This window comes from Dicentrarchus labrax, unplaced genomic scaffold, assembly GCF_905237075.1.
Source record: "Dicentrarchus labrax unplaced genomic scaffold, dlabrax2021, whole genome shotgun sequence".
Taxonomy (NCBI): Eukaryota; Metazoa; Chordata; class Actinopteri; family Moronidae; genus Dicentrarchus; species Dicentrarchus labrax.
The window spans coordinates 21,099,526-21,118,396 of NW_026136701.1; the positions used below are offsets into that span (position 1 = coordinate 21,099,526).

Sequence of the window (18,871 nt, forward strand, 5' to 3'; positions counted from 1 at the left end):
TGTTGAAGGACTGAAGGCAAAAACTGAGCACATTTCAATTTTCTATAAGTTTTTATTTTACATATACTACAGTTTTTTTTGATAAAGACCACTTTTCTTGACATTTGTAGTGTAAAGAAAAACAAAAGATGTACAGGGTTTTTGGCTTTTCAAACATTTTTGACTAATGTTTATTAAAAAAAACAAAAACAAAAACAAAACCCAGTCAATGAAAGAACTGAATGAGTGGAATATTTGTTTTTTTTTTAAAGTTTCACCCACAAACTAGAAGATATAACCGTTAAAATGCAAAAGTTGATTTGCTCTCGTCACCGTTTTCAAGCTTGTTTCTGTTTGCATGCAGTGTTTATAGTTTGGATAATAACATCTTACAACTCAATACAAAAAAAAAAAAAATGCTACTTTTCCAAACAAATTGCACCTTTTCTTCACTTTATTTTCTTTCTTTTGTTGTTGTTTGTTTTTTTTTGGATTGAGGACATATTGCACACATCAGATAATGCCAAAATAAAATGTAACAGGAAGTCAGAAAAATAAATCCTCGTGTCTCCTCTTCGTTACACTAATTTATAAAAACAGAACTGCCGACGGCGGCTGATGAACGTCACACAGTGAAGACACAGTGATTGAGATACACCAACTCTGGTATGATCACAGTAATAAAACCCAGAACTGGTGACCCTTGACCTCTCATTCAGTCTAACATTACGTTGCTACAGTAGCTCCTAAAATACTTCAGATTGAGTAAATAAACAAACACAGAATAGCTACGGGTCTAATTTAAACTCGTCGAAGCGTCGGCTCTTCTGCAGATTTTTCACGTGATTGTCTGATTGTGACGACGAGATTGTTTTTCTCCGATAAAATGCGTCAACAAAACCTCTCGGTACTGTGCGGAACAGTACTTTCTGTGTGTGTGTGTGTGTGTGTGTGTGTGTGTGTGTGTGTGTGTGTGTGTGTGTGTGTGTGTAGCCCCTTCTGGTTTTTAATATTAGAATGATTAAAAGATGGAGAAGTTTCCATAATGCAGAAGGATTACTGTACAGAGCATTTTTATGACAGGACACGGTGGTTTTTGGTGATTAGTCTAGCCAGAAACAAAAAAACAAAAAAACAAAAAACACACTTTGCAGAGTTTGAACACAAACAGGAGGAATACATTCTTATATTTATTTTCCAGGTCCATGTTGCCGAAGGAGAGCACAGTGGGAGGGGGGCTGCAGCGATCCTGTTTATAGATACACAAACAGTTGAGGCCTTTGAAGACGACACATTGGCGATCTACAGGGTTCCTACGCGGGTCTGCAAAGTCTGGAGCGGGATGTTCATGATTTCAGGGCTTTCGGGAGGGACGATATGAGTTGCGGTGTGGGGGGGGGACGGGGACGTGAGATGAAATACATTCAGCTTCAGGTCGATCAAACTCTTAGTTTCTGCAGGAACCCTGGATCTCTACAAACGTCTTCCAGGAACACAGTGGCCGCCCCGACGCTCGCCGTCACTCTCCTGTAAATGGCTTAGAATCCAGTGCACTGCTTCTGCAATTTAATACAGGTCTTATATATTCACACACATATATATATATATATATACTGTTTATATGTATATATGTATATATCTTTACATCTTCAACAGTTATTCTCTTTGTATGATTAAAAAGACCAAAATAACTCGCGTGGCTTTTCCAACCACTGCTGGACAAACGAGTGCCGATGAAGATGATCGATGAAGATTAAAAACTTCCCTCTTCTGCTGTTTCAGCTTTATGTACAGATTGTTTGAGTTTATCAATAAAGCATTGGAACCTTTTTTTTTTTTTTATTTTTATCTTCTCTTCTTCAAACCAGTTGTCTACTGTTAACACGTGATCTTATTTCACAGAGCGTCAGTCGAGTGGTTGGGGGGGGTGTCGAGTCCGTGACGGTCTCTTCAGTAATACTGTCTTTAACTGGGATCTCTGGAGGCTACAGATGCAGAGTTATAATGGAGGAGAAGTTTTTACGCCTACAAAAATATGTACACGACAGGTCAGTGTTATTTGTCCGTGAAGTAAAGCATCTGGTGATTGATGAGTAAAGCTTAAAGAGGTGAAGCCGAGATGTTTTTTTTCCCCCTCGCTCGGTGAAGTCGCTGCTGCAGGCACTGAGCACCACGGTGCAAAAAAAAACCCAAAACCCAACTAAAACCAAAACCCAGAAAAAAAAATCACCACACAGACGCTTCCAACTCCTCATCTGATGATTTGTAGCTTTCCTTTGTTTTTTTTAAACTTCAGAGGAAGAGTCCAGACTCTCCAGCAGTGGATATGAGCCTCCCTTTGTGTAAGAGCAACCGTGCTACACGGAGGCCTTTGCAGATATTATTTCAGTGCTTCAGGACCTCCGGCTGCCACAGTGACATTGGAGTGACGGGCGATTAGGAACCCGAGGAGCTACATACAGCGTCTACCAACAGTTGTCACCCTCTCCTGGAGGTTATTCACGTTGTATTGTTCTACAGCTCTGAATCAAAGCAGATTTAAAGTAAGTTTACACCCTCATGTTCCTAAGTGGGTCCATCTGAAGCAGCGGTTCTCAACCTGGGGTCCTTCAGGGGGTTCACTGTTAGTCTGCCAACGTACAGTACACACAGTTAGGGTATAACTCATCAGACGGGGGATTCCTGAGACTACATCTCATCAAATACGGGTCTGATGTCTATCAGTTTGGGATTCTAGACACCAAAAAGGTTAAGAACCACCGATCTAGAGCCAGTTAGTTTTGGGTTTGTCCGTTCTGGGCTACCGTAGAAACACGGTGGTTCAACAAGAGGACACACTAATGAAAACACACCTATGAACATTATATTCTCCCAGTAGCTCCTCCTAAATGTTACACACTGGAGTGGAAACTGATCTCTGCAAATTGATCTAAAATAATTAAAAATGTGAAAGCTCTGATTACTGAAGTAATCACCTCCTCTGAGGATGGATGGACAGATTGCAGCAAGCGAGCGGCGAGTGGACGGCCTGTTTTCTGACTTTTGCACAAAGCTGTTTAGTTGGTGAGTATGTTATTATAATAAGGACTTGCTATGATTTCTGGGTAAATTAAGGCATCAGGTTAGTATCTTTGGGCAAATGAAAGTGACTGATGATTTCCTCTCCTTTATATTTTCAAGCAATTCATAAAAATGTACGATTTAGGTCCTAATATTATTATTATTATTATTTATAACGAACTTTTACTTTGTAGAGATCAGTCTGTGTTTTCTGTTGATCCCCGTCAAAAAACAGCCTCATCAAATCTACTTTGATTCAATGCTGTAAAACAATAAAACCTGAAGACTTTTCCGAGGCAGGTTAGTTCTCGTTATAGCCGCTGTAACGCCACACTGGGGTCAGACAGGGAAGACCTCCGGCGTTCACTTCCTGCTCAGAGCACCTCAGACGAACACCAGAGATCTGAGCACCTGTCAGGTGAGGTTCACTACGTGGGGACACCTGACAGATGATCCTGCTCGGAGCTTCCTCAGGCCCCAGGCGGCCTCTGGAGCAGAACAGACGGTGGTTGGATGCATAGGTTTGACTTGAGGAATGCTACCCCGCCTGGCACGGCACAGCTTTTTCGGGCTCTTTCGAAGTGCAAACGGTTGAAGGGAGATGACGGAGGAGGACTGGGCCGTGAGATGATGTCAGAAGGTCACTAAAAAAAGAAAAGATGAAGCTCCAACGACTCCTAGGAGATGATCTCCAGGATGTAGAAGACCAGCTCCATGACCACCGGGCCCTCGCTCAGCTGACACGCTCCGCTGTGGATGACGGGGATCAGAGCGCTGTCCAGGTCGCTCAGGTACTGAGGGAGGAGGGGCTGGCCGTTGCTTCCCGCCAGGTAGCCCACCTGCAACGATGAAGACAGGTGTTACAGTCGGTCCACAGAGGATGCGTGAGCAGTGCGTGGCGGCTGCCTCGCTCTACCGCTGCAGCTCGCACGCCTGCGGTGGTCACACAGAGCGTCACTGCTGCTGCTGTCAGCTCTATCCTTAGACTGACATTCTGTGGATCTGGTCCCTAAAATCTATTTAATCTTCAGTTATCAGTATTTCTAAATAAAGTAATGATAATAGTTTATTTCAGACTGAAATCTGATTGAATAAAGTGATTTACAGCCAAAAAACTTTGTATTTTATACAAAACAGACAATTCTGCATTAATACAGCTGAAACAAAAACCTTTTTTTTTATGATGTCCACACTTGTATTCTTCGTTTTCTTGACTTTGTAACTTTACATTGTCCATCTGTTCATTGTCTCATCCTTTTTATTTTCTTCTGCCTTTAAAGATCTTTGTTTTAAAAATTAGAAAAACGTTTGTGTGCTTGTTAGTTGCATTTTGTGACTAATCAAAAACAAATGATTTCATTCATTAACTGGCAATAATCTATAATTACCCACCAAAAGTTGCTGCTCTTGCACACTGTCCCAGTTTCTTTCTACAGTCTGGATGAACTATAATCTGGATCTACCTGGTCGGAGTCCAGTGTGACCCTCAGTCCGAGTTTGGCCATCCCGTCCTCCTTCAGCAGCTTCAGGTGAGGACAGAGTGCCATGCAGAAAGCTCTCGCCACGTTCTCCGTCAGCCGGCTGTGGTCGGCCGGGTCGCACAGACCGTTGGGTTGATCTTCACTCTGGAGGAAAAACACCTGAGGGAGTCACAGAAACACAATGTTTTAATATTTCTATACAGAGCACACAGCACGACACACTCTGAGAGAGGACTAGATTTAATCAAGATTAAATAATAATTATGTTTGTGGAAGAAAAAAAGAGATGACGTGTACTTATGGTGTTAAGTGTGGTGAAACACAGTACTGTACAGTCGTACTATATTTTGCTGTGAGGTATGATTGCTGTACTCATACGTATGGATGGGAATTGAGAACCAGTTCCAAATTGTCCAATCAATCGGAATCATAAGCCTTCGAACATATCAATTCCTTTCATCAATGCCAGCATGTTTTTCTGACACAAAACAATGAACTCAAACTCATGTGTCTACGCTCTTCTGGAAACAAGGAGTAATATCAGAGAGGAACAAACTCAAACTACTTTAACTTTAGTGTGTTCAGACTCCGAGACTTCTCCACGCAGACTGATCGACATCAAAAAGGAAGAGATTCTCTAATGATACTGGTATCAATAAAAGCTACTGATACGCAGTGAAGCGAGCAGTATGAGCGTCGGGGTGTATTGTACCTCAGTCCAACGGATGACTTTGCCGTTGGCTTTGAACTCTGAGCCGTGGAAGATCTTGACGCTGGTGATGGACTCCATCGACTTCCCATCGATCGGACTGATGACGCTGAATAACCGAACGCAGAAAACAACAGCGATTAATGAAACAGAGGATTTAAAAACAGAGCGCACAAGTGACTGTACAGCAGATGTTAAAGCAGGAGGAGGGAAACAATAACTTCAGTACCGTCTATATGGTGCATTTTATGTCATCGAGAGCTAAAAGACGACGTTCTTTCTCTTCTATTCTATTGAGAACAAACATAAAGTGCAGTTGGCCTGTGGAGAATGAAACATGGTGTATAATGCAGACCACGAATGCACCAATCAGAAGACTGAGTTAACTTATCTGGTGGAATAAGGGTTAAAATCGGCGACTGTGGAGAGAATACTCCACTAATGAAGTGATAGAGTATCTGGTGAAAGGCCTCAATTATATTTAATAGTGAAAAAGTCACATTTAAAATGTTGAAGATTTTATCAGACTGCTGTAAAATTGATTGCGTTGGTCTGTATCTCAAAGACACGTCAAACCACATCATTCTCCAGAGGGCTTCCCCCGAGCATGCATAATGAGTTTTTATAGCAAAGTAGTAAATGCAGCGTTGGGGAAGCTATCAGTTCAATTGTCCGTGACATAAATGCATCTCTTCCAGCTCCCTCGTTCTCTTCCTGTCTCACCCCTTGTTGAAGTTGTGGTCGTCCTCCGTCCACTGGATGTGGACGAGCTCCTGGTTCTCCTCCTGGTCGGCTTTACCACACGTGACGGTGAAGTCCTTCATGTCCCTCAGGGCTTGCCGTAGAGAGTCCATGGTCTCAGCTGTGATCTGGATCATCACACCGTCTAAGAAAAAGATCCATTATGATGATTAATGCTGCAGAAAATAGCACATTGATCTATAAGCTGATAGACGGAACATAACTAGACAATTATGATAAATAATGAATTGATTAAGAGGACAAACTGCTGCTTTTACACATGAAGATCAGTTTATATTAATGAGGATGGGGCTATCAGGGTTGAACTTGGAGACATGTTTACAGAAAGCCAGTTACAAAGGAGCACTGTGTAGGTTTAATGGCATCTAGCAGTGAAGATACAGATTGAAACTAAATGAACACTGAAGGCGTCTGTATTAAACCTGGGAATGAGGACGGGCTCTGAAGTGTGTAAGAGTGAGATCTACAGCCACTGTTTGGTTTGTCTGCTCTGAGCTACTGTAGAAACATGATGGTTCTACAATGCAGACTCCAGAGAAGGCGAGCTTATTCGTATTATTGTTCATTACATATTCTTGGTAGCATTATAGGAAGTGAAGAACGAACATTCAGCACATTTGGGGTTTAAACCATAATAGGAACCAAAAGTCAGGACATTTCAACCTCTGCTGCAGTTCAAGTTTAGATCATTTTGTTTAAGTCTGTCTCTTGTGAGACGTCCAACTTTATGGAAGTACAAAACTGAATCAGTGTAATAAACCTTTGAGCCTTTCATCAAGCAGATATTGCAAACACTCTGTTCACATGTGAGGATTAGCTGCATTTCTGTTTTTTCTGTCGTTACCTTGGACTTTGTGATGGGTATTACTACTAATACTACTACTACTACTACTACTACTACTACTACTACCACGAAAATGTGGATAAAACTCTCTGTCACAGTATAATGTAATTTATCTTGATATCTATAGTTTTTTGGGGTATTCCAGTGCATTAAATACCTGACAAAATCAATTTACTTTGCACAAAAGCTCCAACCCACTAGTTTCAGCACTAATTATGAATTTGTGCCAACACGGGCAAATAGTCGTTGTGTGCATTGAGACCTTTGTGAGGCAGCGTCATAGAAATAAACTCAACTCACTTCAGCATTTACAGCCAACATTGAGTTTGTTTTCACAGCTCTCACCTTCCACAATGCTGGTCTTGGCTAAGAAGCCCGACGAGGCTTTCAAAGCACCACTGAACACAAAGAAGCAGGCTCCAGTAACTGTAGAAAATACAAAGACAAAGAAGGAAAAATAATAAGTTCGACTTCACAAACCAACCACTGACTAAAGTCAACAGTCAGTCAGGAGGATTCCCAGACAAACACGGCTCTCAGACAACAAGCCGGACATGAAAACCAGACAGAGCGAGAGATAAAGGAAGTGTGATGAATCCGTTTCTGTGTCAGCACCTTTGCGAGGCTGGTGATGGATGCTGATGGCCTGCGTCTGGTAGTTCCCGTCATCGTTTTGGACGCACACCAGGTGGGAGTCAGCGCGGTCGTTGAAACACGCCCCCATCGCCAGCACGTGTTCGTTGGACTTGTTCATGGCCTTCATCAGCTGCAAGGACAAATAATATCCATGTCTAATTAAGCTGCCCTTTGGGTGTGTGTGTGTGTGTGTGTGTGTGTGTGCGCGCTGAGGAAAATGGGCTTAACAGAGACTGCCTGGTTAAGCCTAATTGCAGTGGGCTCGTGGGTAAAGTCATCGAGTTAAATGGGATGGCGCTGAGATGACAGATTGCAAAGAAAGACATAGACATGGGTGGATATCAATAGTTGAAAGATCCCACATATTAATTCCACTAAATCCCCTGCCTCTGCATCTCTTTGAAGCCGTCCTTTTTCAAAATCAGAAATAAAACTGAAAATCTGGAGGGCTTTAACCACTTGCTGCGCTAAAGGCTCGCCTGCAAGCTGTTGAGAAACGGTCCCCACTTCACATTACTGGGTTCCCATCTGTTACTGCATCAGCAGCCAAACGCTACAACCGGCACCACTCTCTCTCTCTCCGCCGTGGCTTTCTTTCTCGGGCCAAATGGCGCTTTGTGCGTATCGCTTCTTCTGGTTGGACATTCATTCACACCCTCGAGGCAGCGGCGTTATAACATGTCGGCAGCCCACGCCTCATGTTCAGCTGCAGGGACCCTGGAGAGTTTGTCACACATCACCTACACAGAACGAACATGTGTGCGTTGATGTTTCAGGCAGCTTAATAGGAGCCTCCTCTACTGATGTCATTAGTCTGGTGGAGGGTTTAATTTTGCTAGACAAATGATGTATGATTCTGGGGGGGTACAAAAAGCTCAAGTGGGCAATATAGGAGACACAGCTCTGCTTTCTCTCCACGTCTAGAATCTGTTTTTATGTTTTAATGTTTGAGGTTGTAGTTTTAGAAAAAGCTACGAAATCTTTGTGTGGTTCAAACGCACTCTGGTTTGTTTGGTTTGGTTCATTTAGGCTGGAGTGAAAGCTGTCAGTTAAAATCTGTTGTGGACTAAACAAACAGACCGAGACCACATGAAAGGTGGGTTTCATTCTGCCTCCAATCTGCCATTTTTTTCCTTCCCAATATCAATTTCGAATCCTGACTTTGTGTATTGGCTGATACTGAGCACTGATCTAAAGTACAATTAAATCCATCAACTGAATGTGTACTGTCAAGGAAGTGATGAGTATAAGCAGAATATACTATATATGTAAGATCATTTGGTAACTATACATAAACATTTTAATGTACACAGACTGTTTGAGGCATGTTTCAATGTGACACTCATGATGCAGGATGACTGTCCGATGAATGAGTTACCTCTCAGCCCACATAACTTCATGTTTCTAGCACTTGAATCAAACTACTGGTGTGAGGGCGACCTTGTATGTTTTGTTGTCATGGAGATACCAGGTGTAAGACACTCACCTCACTGTAACGATTACTGGGGATCTTAATGCTCGTCTTCCTCACTTCCATGTCCACAACCAGGCCTTTCACCACTGGTAGCGTGTACTGGTAGTTACGGAAGTCCTACGACAGAGACAGACAAAAGATGAGGACAGGAAAACTGTTATATGTCTGCAATTTAAGTAAAGTGAACACAGAATAACTATTAAAAGTAGTTGACAATAAAAAAAAAAATGATTAAACCTTTTAGAGAAGGACAAGTGACACCTGTGTTTGTTTGATAAAATCATCCTACCACACAGAAAAATACACAGCCTTGAAAAATACACAATAACAGAAGCACAGGAAGAGACAAACAAAGCACTCACTGCGAGCAGATTCATGATAGTGTGACCGGTCTCTCCAAAGAGGGGTTTTCTGAAGCGAACACTGAACAGCGGACACGGATAAACTGCAAAACAAAATGTTCAGTCATTGATGAATCAACAATAGAAATGTGTTGCCACTGTCATGTCATTGTTATTGTTCCCTGTGAGTTTTAATGTCAAGCTACATATTCTTTATTCATCAAAAGGTCTCATTGGGCCGTCACGGAAATGTGAGTTGAGCGGAGTTTCTCAGCAAAATACTGCGAGTTTTGGGTTCAGCATTCGGTATATAAAGTTAGAAAAATGTGGTCACAGAAACGGATATTTTGATTTAGTTTTATTTGAAGGTCTTTGTTGCTCTTACAATATTCCTCCCCCTTTGATTTATTCACGTAATCAGTCTTTTCTATTTCTTAGTTAAGGTGTTTCCAGGTTTTTTTTTCATGTTTTATTAACTACACAACTTGTGTTTCTTGCGTTTTGTATCCTCTTCACTCATAAATGCAAATGAACTCAACAAGAGACCCCCCGCACACACATCAAATACAGTAAAGTCTGCCTGCAGTTCGGAGGAACGCGCCTAATCCACAAGTGAAAAATAAGGCTGCTTTTTTTTCTCCAGCAACCAAAGCTCCTTAGATGACTATTTTTAGCCTTATCTCAGCAAACAGCTGGAAATAAGATCTCACCACAAACTCTCATTAGCAATAAAAAAAACAATCTCAGCCTCAATCTGCACTTCAGCGGGGATCCGTATGCTGACAAGCTACTGAAAGTTCTCCTGGTCACTGCTTAAGGTAAGAGGTAACAGCGAAGAGAAGTACACTGTTTGTGTGGTGGATTAATTTCACGGCTGTGCTAACAATTTGTGTTTAAGAGCCTCGACTGTATGTGGCTTTGTTAATGTATTCTATCCGTGCTCGCTGGAAGCAGGCAAGAGGCTTAGCAGAGCCAGGCGGCGCTCCGTGCTGGCAGGTCTGGCTGCGAAAGAAGGGGGATTTGGTGGAGAGGAGGCTCTCCGATAAAACCCCTCACAAGACTTCCTGCTTCATGTGGGAAGCTGTGAGAAACATATGAGAGCAGGCTGGTGTGATGTCTACAGGCTTCTTCTGACATGCTAAGCTCTCTAGATCAATCTGGCTCTTAATATTTTACCATAAGAAACCATCAAACCACTCACACTTTGTTTCCCCTTTCAACAAATTTAACATTACATTTTGCTCAAACATGCTCAGAAACATGTAATCTGTATTTATTCTGAATAAAATTCAGCAATCTGACACAATTAGACTCAAATCTTAGGCTCCATCTTGCTCACCTGTCCTACAAATATTGGTCAAAGTTTTGTGGTTGTCAGCCAACAGAATAACTGAAGCACAGGTTATCAGCCTATGTTTTATCACCATGTCAAATAACATTAATACACTGCCAGAAAACAAATCGCAACAACACTCAGAGTTTTTTACAGTTTGTAACTGCAGATCAATATTTATCTGTATGACATCAAATCCTTTTTTGGGGACTGTGTGCAGGGAGAGACTGTTGAGTGGTTGACTAATGTGACCAAAATGTGTCCTACTCCGAATATTGTCAAGTGACAAAGACAGAAAACTGCCATGTGTCTTGTTTTTTTGTTTTTTTAAGTTATTTTTTTGGCCTTTTTGTTGACTTTATTGACCGAGACAGCTGTAGATAGACAGGAAAGGTGGGTAGAGAGAGGGGGGATGACACGCAGCAAGGGGCCGCAGGTCGGATTCAAACCCAGACCCCTGCAGCAACTCCGTATATAGGTCGCCAGCTCTACCGACTGAGCTAACCGGGCACCCCAAATGTGTCTTGTTGATCAGTACCAACTGTAGCATCTCTAATATGTAACATTTGATAAGTTTGTCTTTTATTAAAAGACCAGTGTTGAGGATGTAGTGGCATCTAGCAGTGAAGTTGCAGATTGCAAATATCTGAACTTCTGCTCACGTCTGTATTTGACAACCTTGGAATGAGAACGGAGTGTAACGTAAATACAAGGTTAGTCATTTAGGCATTGTACAGAGCCTCAAACAAACCAAGTTCTACAATATCTGTTTGAGTGAAAGCACAGCTACCAAATGGACATTGAGGTGCTGCTTCCAAGGTCAAGGAAGAAGTTTTATGGACCAATTCTGTTATAAGGATAATTTTTCCACTTGCGACCAAACAAACGTTCCTTATGGATAATGAAACTAAATGTGAACTTAAATTATACTTATTTTCCTATCACCATCACTACATAGTGTGAACCCCAGTAGTCCTGACTCACATCGATACTCTGCGCCCAGCCGCAGCATGAGGCGGATGGGGAAGACCTTGGCCCAGGGCGTTTCCCACTTCTGTATCAGGATGCCGAAGAGGTAGGGCGGGTTGGGCAGCAGCAGGTCCTGCAGCGACTGGAAGGAGGGGCTGATGTAGAGGAAGCCGCCATGCTCCTTACTGCCCAGGAAGCTCTGCGTGAAGAATGAGTGACTCAGGTGGCTCAGCACGTTGCCTTTAGGAGATGAGGAAGAAGGGGAGGGGAGGAGAAGAGAGACGTTAGTGATATAGGAGATGTGAGGAGGAGGAGGGGTTGGTGAAATAGAAGAGGGTAGCCGCAGCAGGGTAGTGGGGGAGAAATGAGGAGTAATATAATAGGGGGTTTGCGGGGGGGTATAAAAAGCAGGGAATGACGTCAAGGAGATAGGAATAAATATGAATGAGAAGATAAAGGTGAAAAAAAGAGCGAAAACTGAGTTCTCATCCTCTGAAAACAGAGGTAGATATGACAGGCAGAGGCTGTCAGTGTATTCCTGGGATTACTGTGTGGATGAGGAGCCTTGCATAGTCTGTATTAAGTTCTACAGCCATGAATATAAACGTATCTCGCCTGCTCGCCCTACAACCTCATATTACCAACAAAGGGTTCATGTTACTAATTATCTGTGGGAGGGATCGCTGGCTTTAGATGCCACATAACTCAATAACCGTAATGGAATGACAAAAGCTCGGTGGCTAAGGACTTGCTAAAGCCAGCATTTTCTTCCCGAGACCTGACTGACGGCGAGTTAATCAAGAACGACACACACAATATGGCTCCTTTCCACCAGCCTGAAAGTGCTCCAGTGTGAATATGAAAAAGGAAACAGCCCGAGGGGAGCAAGCAGTCAAAGTCACCCGATATTAGCCGATTCTGCTCTGCAGCATACGGAGTTAAAAACGCAAGACAAGCGGTAGCGAGGTGTCACGCCTGGAGGGAGACGACCTGACAGCGGGACGCTAATGTTTGGACCATTTATCATGAAAAAGGCTGAGATACAGCTCAGCAGCCGTGGACAGTAACCTGGTTTCCAAATAGAGGACGACTAGGTGCACCTGTCGTCTCCACGGAACAGAAAGTAGAGCTGGAACATTTTCCTCTTGCATTATATTACATTACTTTAGGGTTAGCTCATTTTTAACTGGACAGCACCTGACTGAGACAGGTGGACTCACCTGTGGGCCTCTAGACAGGACTACTAATGATCTGCCATCCGCCCCAAGAGGAGCCCACGGTGGAAGTGGACTAATTTCACTGTGTGCCTCCTGGTGGAGCTGTTGGTTGTGGTCTTACCACTGAGGGCCTCCTGGTAGAGCTGCACAAAGTGGGTGAAGATGTCTTTAGGGATGGTCTTCTCGTCAGGTAGACACTGGAGGAGAATGACCACCTCTGCCTGGCCGACGGCATGCATGCCCTTGGTCGTCACGTACCAACACTTCCTGTTTACATCTGTGGGTTGAAAGAACAGAAGACTGGTCTATCATATCAGACATGCAGGAGATACAGTAGTTGCCAAGTTACAGCAGAGCCATAAACATTTCATAAGATACTTTCAGTGTGTCAATGTGATGAATATTTGATGAATTATCACTTTTATTTAAAAGTCATGACAGAAATCTTACTAATTCGGACCTGAAAACATTTTTTTAAACAGAAAACAAGAACAAGTCTGAACTGAATCTCCACCAGCACAAGATTAAATATTCTCATGAAGAAATTAAATGCACATCTTGTTCCTTCTTGTTAGGAGAACTACTATAATACTCAAGTTTTTCCACAACGCGCCCACTCGTCCTGTCATGTCTCTATGAAGCCATAACAAACATTTACACAAATGACTCCTTTGTCTGAATGACAAAAAGCTGTGAAAAAAGGTGAGGTAAGAAATTCTTGAGGAATCCAATATCATGACGAATATTATGATACAGTGCGAACGAAACATAAAGTAATGTGAGTAACGTTAGCTCTGTTGGTTGTTATCAAACTGTCGTAACTAACGTGCAGAGAGGACATGTCGGTTTCCCAGAGCCAGCACACCAGTTCAGCGATACTCAACTGACCTGCTACTATAGCTGGTAGTCACAACAACAGCACATCTTGGCAAACTACAAAGTAAGCTGAATGTAATTTAAAGTTATCTGACAGAAATCCCGGCTGGAATAAGAAGTTATTGTTGTTCAGAGCCAGGGCTGTGTACAACCACCAGATTTTCTTTCAGCACACACAGAGCAGAAAGCTTGTGGATTGTGGGGAGAGATTTGCTGAATTTAAAAAGGATTGTAAAAAAGAAAAATCTGAATTTTGGGTATGTTTGGGTACATCTACTCAATAATTCACAAGACAAAAGCTTCATCAGGACCAATTAAAATTTCATACAGTACAAATATGTATTCTCCATTTTCCTTAGTTCATCATGAAATCAATAATTTAAAAGAAGAACTGATTTTTGCTCCTCCAAAAGTTCCTTATTTGAATAAAGTTTGACCTGTTTTTTCAAAAATTCCATCTCACTAATGCCCTAAATTGCTGCTTTTGAACAGTACAAAAAAAAAAAAAAAAAAGACACCGACTGGGTAACTCACAGTTGACAAGCTTGACCATGGCGAGCAGGTTAGCATTGAGCACGAAGACCAGGGGGTCTGGGCCTCCCTCCTCGAGCTGCTGCATGAGGACGATCTCTGACGGCCTCTCCTCCACTGCATAGTCTGCAGGTGGAGCAGAAGAAGGAGAGGAAGGTGGAGGGAGGAGGAGTCAAGGTGAAGTTGGATGAACGGACAGGAGAGAACCGAGGATGAGAGAGGGTGGATGTGAGGTAAGAGAAGGAAAATGATCAGACCAAACATCTAGAGACCCTCCCAACTCTTTAAAAACATCATCACTGCGCTCCTGTGAACAAACCCCCCCCCGTTGGCAATGAGTGGTCGAAATATGAGCCGTGATATAAAGCACGTGGAAAAACACACTTTAACAAGCACAAACACAGCAGCTGACGGAGCAATGAGGAGGCAGCACAATGGTGAGGATGAGGGCAAGCACCTGTGATGTGGCCTCCCGTACCTCCTTTGACTCCGGTGGAGATGAGGATGGGAGGGAGCCCGTCCTCCGGGATCAGGCTGAGGGAGCTGCCCACGGGGCTGCCCACCGGGGCAACTGGGGTATGGGCTGCCTGTGGTGGGGTGGAGAGGAGGGGCAGGAGAGGGGTGTAGCGTTAGATGTAGGTTATAAACACACAGTGAGATGTAACAATAGAGTGGCAGTATCCAAAAGGGTTTTCATGGCTGTGATTATTGGTACACCTGGGGGCATCTGAACATTATACATATAAATAAAACAGGAGGAAACAGAATAATTACTGCATAGGTTCTTTGTTTCTTTTGGCTAAGAAACCCATTACACAGCAGTTATTTATAGGAATTACCAGCAGTGTTGGAAAGTATTTCTACACTGTCAGGTTGCATTGTTAAAAATCTACTTGTTACATAAATGACTGTGATAGAAAAAGATACTCAATGCCCTGAATTGGTGTATTTAAAAGTCCATTTAGTGCCACCTATTTCCTGCACTAATCACTATCTTTATATTAACAATGGAAAAAAAAAATCACTGTACACACGACTCTGCAGTTCCCTACTATGGAGCTTTATAGCATCTTTCAGCTCACTGTTTTAGTTTTACAGCCCACATTTTTACTGTTTTCTTTGTTTACTTTTATCTCTCTTATCAACCCTGTTTCCAGCAGCAGCAGGCAGCTAGTGAGTTAGTGACTAGCTGGCAAAAATAATGGAGCATTTAGCAGCTAAAGAGGAGTTGGTAAAGGCCAAAAAGGAGTCTAAAAGGAGGGAAAATGTGGGACTTAAATCCTTTAGGTGGCCAGAAATACGACTCTTACCGAGCACTTATATGTAGCATGTGTAAATAGGCAACTGTTTGTTAATATACTCACCACAACAACTTAAAATGGGGATAATTTAACGTTTTACGCTTAAAAATTAAGTTGGAATTGTTTGAAGACACAAGAACAGAGGACAGATACACTGACTTTTAGTTCCTAGTACAAGTGAAACTCGCTCACAATCACTGGATACAACTTTCTTTCAAACCAGTTTTATAACACAAGCTTTCTGTTACAAATTAATAGTCCCTGTGACAAGTAAACTGATTTTGACATGTAAAATTGATGGAGGTCCATTTTAAAATTCCTACCGGCTTGAACTGTTCTCTTACTCTTGCCTTTAAGTCACTTTTATTTATTATAAGACTGTAAACCATGAACAGCTAGAGAAGCACAGAACGACCCTCTTTACATCAAGTGTTCAACACTGGTGAACTTTAACCTGATGAATCTTTGGAAGCAAATTCAAACTCATGCATTGCTGAGTTCCTGCCCGTATGACTCTCATGGTGTCATGTGAAAGTCTGATTTTATACTTGCCTGCGTAGCATCATCACCATATGAGCTGAAGCCATTTAAAATGCTTCTAACAATCATTCTGTTCACTAGGCCATGAATCATCCTGACAGGTGGCATTCAAGTCCAATGAGTGTACAGCATGACCACAGCAACAACCACATTCAACTTACTGTTCTGTTATTTGTTGTGAGGCAAACATTAACTTATTTAAGCATTTAAGTCTACTGGGATTTCTAATTCTGCTAAAGCAAGCAAGGAATGTTTTCTTTGAACTCTGTTTACTGCATTTTTACTGCAGTCCGTGACCCAGCCAATAAACCACCAAGACTCCCACAGAAAGAGTTCTTTGTGGCTTCCTTCAGCTAACTGCAGAGTAGCTAAGTTGACCGTACAAGCTGAGCTAATAGCATTAACTTTGGGTGAATGTTTTTCATGCCAAGCCTACCTCTGAGGATTCAGAAGTGGAGGATTTGTTTGAATACGTGGAGATGGCCAGTGAGTGAGAGGGGGCTGGGCTGGAGCTCGGAGGTTTAGGGGACTCTGCTGTGTCTCCGTTAGGTAGGACCCCATCAGCAAACCACACCCTCCTCTGCTCTCGTGACAGGGACCCTAAAGGTGAGATACACGCATGAAAATCACATTTTATCTTAATGTCTTGGTTGACCATCAGACACTGAACTAACACAAGGTTACACACAATCGAATGCAACCCATATCAGGACCGGCAAAAAATAAACTTTGAAGTACTTTAAAGAAGTGGGGACAGAATGTCACCGTAAAAGGTTAAAAAATAAAGTGCTAAGAGCCTTTTTATTCTTGGTAAAGGTTGTACCCTCATTGCCAGGCTGTTTCAGGACTCCCACAGGCACCATGACTGTAGGAGGAGGGGAGCTGAGCACCCCAGAGGCCTGGGCCTGCTGCAGAGGGGGGATGGTGGAGCAGTACTCTGCTGGGTTGTTGGGGTTTGGACTCTGGTTGCTTGCAGTGGCCGGTGTCTCCCACGATTGAGCTGATGGAGACAGAAAACGTAATTAGTACGAGTTAGGGAACTGTGTGTGCTAAGAGGAAATGTCTTTTAAACGATACGTACCACTCCTACATGTAAACAGGAGTTACATGTTTAAGATAGGTAGCTGACAGAAAACACAAATTGGTAGTTAAAGTTTCACTTTAAAGTTGATATTGACCAATATTAATAGTGTTTCCATATACTGTCACATATCTCTTCAGATTTGAATTGTCGTAGCAAGACAAGCACAGGTGTAACTCATTTTGTTAATGAGGGCTCTGTTGCAGTAAGTGGCCCAGTAAGCCACTCTAGTGAGCCAGCAGGCACGCCTAAATGAAATGCAGTTGTAATTCATGTTATTAATTACACGTGTGTTACCTGCTATGAATGTCTGTTGTGAAAAAGCCCTATTTATACTGTCGCTGTGCCGTTACCGTACTAAATACAAGGTAATGTATTGTGTTGTAAAACCAGTCATACTGTAGGTTAAGCTTTACCATAGTTCAAATAATCTTAAGATGATCCCTTTCAGTGTTTTTATACCTTTGTGGACCACTTTATTAAACCCTTTTTCATACTTTTGCTTTCCATTCAACAAAAGTTTAATGACTAAAGTCTTTTTAAATGGAGCAGCATCCTCAGTTGCATTCATAAAAACAAATCACAGATATAAATGCGACATATAAAGTCGTACAGAACAAACTATCTACTTGCAACGACGCTCACCACTGGTCAGAGCAGAATGACAGGTGACACAGACGCGAGCCTCCTTCCTGTCCATGTACATGAGTCTGCACTTCAGGCTGCAGCACGTTGCACAGAACACCTTAAAAAAACACACACAAAGAAGAAAAATAGACTATTTATACCACATTCCTATAAAGGATGAGCACGCTGGACCAAAAAACATTTCTCCAAATTATTATATTTCAACTGTGAAGATTTTTAAAAGCGAAGAATTGAAAATAAGTTGTGATTAAGCGTGCAGCAAATGTACCATTTTATGGATATTGATTTCCTGTACTTTGCTCCTGAAAGCTACAGCTGTGTACAAGGCAGTTAACTTTTAAAGGATTAGCACCTCCTTACACATCATTATCCAGTAACATGCATTTAGTACATATTAGACAGAGGGTGGAGGATCCTTTTAATTTCAGAGTCTCACAGCACCGTTGTAAACTGGTTGTGTGGGTCCACCAGTCAGGTTGTGGAGGCACTGAGGATCCCGCTGCGTCTGTTGTTTACGGGCCCAGTGCCGGTGTCAGTATTACTGCAGTGGCAGCTCCTCCCTGCTCAAGTGGCAGAGACTGTGTTTGTTTAACACCATGGGAAATTAAGTAGCAGTCCAGCGATTTTCCAGTGCAGTGTCAGCGACCACATCTTCTCTTTAAAGCACTGTGCGGACACCCTGCTGTATGTGTGGGTGGCCATGATGCTAGAAAGCTAACTGCACACCCACTGAGTTTATCTGCAAAGAAAGCCCTAAAAGGGAGCTTATTTATCAAAGCATTTAATTTACCTCCTTACTCCAGCAAAGCTCTTCACTGGTGGAATATTATTCTGTTAGGTATTTTAAAAAGTTGCAATGCATTTCTCATTTCTCATCCTAGTAACGATGATTTCTGTCTTTTGTTGAGTATCTATTCTGTTTTGTTTCCAGTGGTGTAATTAGTACATTTTCTATGACTGTCCAAGAGGATTTACTGCAATCTGCCTGACTGACAAACATTACAGGTTTGATTCTTCCAGGTTAGGCCTATTATAGATGAAACAATCAGTTGTATCAAGTCTATCAAGTAAACAAACTAAATCAACATC

At 42.3% G+C, this 18,871-nt stretch overlaps 1 protein-coding gene across 3 annotated transcripts in view; it reads right to left on the bottom strand.

Moving 5' to 3' along the window:
- Positions 1–32: 32 nt before the first annotated feature.
- The window catches only part of zfyve9a (zinc finger, FYVE domain containing 9a), a 32,467-nt gene continuing 13,628 nt past the window's right edge, over positions 33–18,871 (bottom strand). For 2 of the 3 annotated variants that reach the window (XM_051405670.1, XM_051405589.1), the window contains 15 exons: positions 17,780–17,879; positions 16,877–17,053; positions 16,490–16,653; positions 14,670–14,799; positions 14,216–14,338; positions 12,927–13,082; positions 11,604–11,828; positions 9,308–9,390; positions 8,958–9,062; positions 7,451–7,601; positions 7,181–7,261; positions 5,953–6,115; positions 5,233–5,338; positions 4,503–4,679; positions 33–3,878 (listed from right to left, as the gene is read on the bottom strand). In XM_051405670.1, the coding sequence (XP_051261630.1) occupies positions 3,717–3,878; positions 4,503–4,679; positions 5,233–5,338; positions 5,953–6,115; positions 7,181–7,261; positions 7,451–7,601; positions 8,958–9,062; positions 9,308–9,390; positions 11,604–11,828; positions 12,927–13,082; positions 14,216–14,338; positions 14,670–14,799; positions 16,490–16,653; positions 16,877–17,053; positions 17,780–17,879 (2,103 nt within the window). In that variant the 3' untranslated portion in view covers positions 33–3,716. The remainder of the gene's footprint in view (positions 3,879–4,502; positions 4,680–5,232; positions 5,339–5,952; positions 6,116–7,180; positions 7,262–7,450; positions 7,602–8,957; positions 9,063–9,307; positions 9,391–11,603; positions 11,829–12,926; positions 13,083–14,215; positions 14,339–14,669; positions 14,800–16,489; positions 16,654–16,876; positions 17,054–17,779; positions 17,880–18,871) is intronic. The other variant, XM_051405760.1, reaches the window with a different exon arrangement.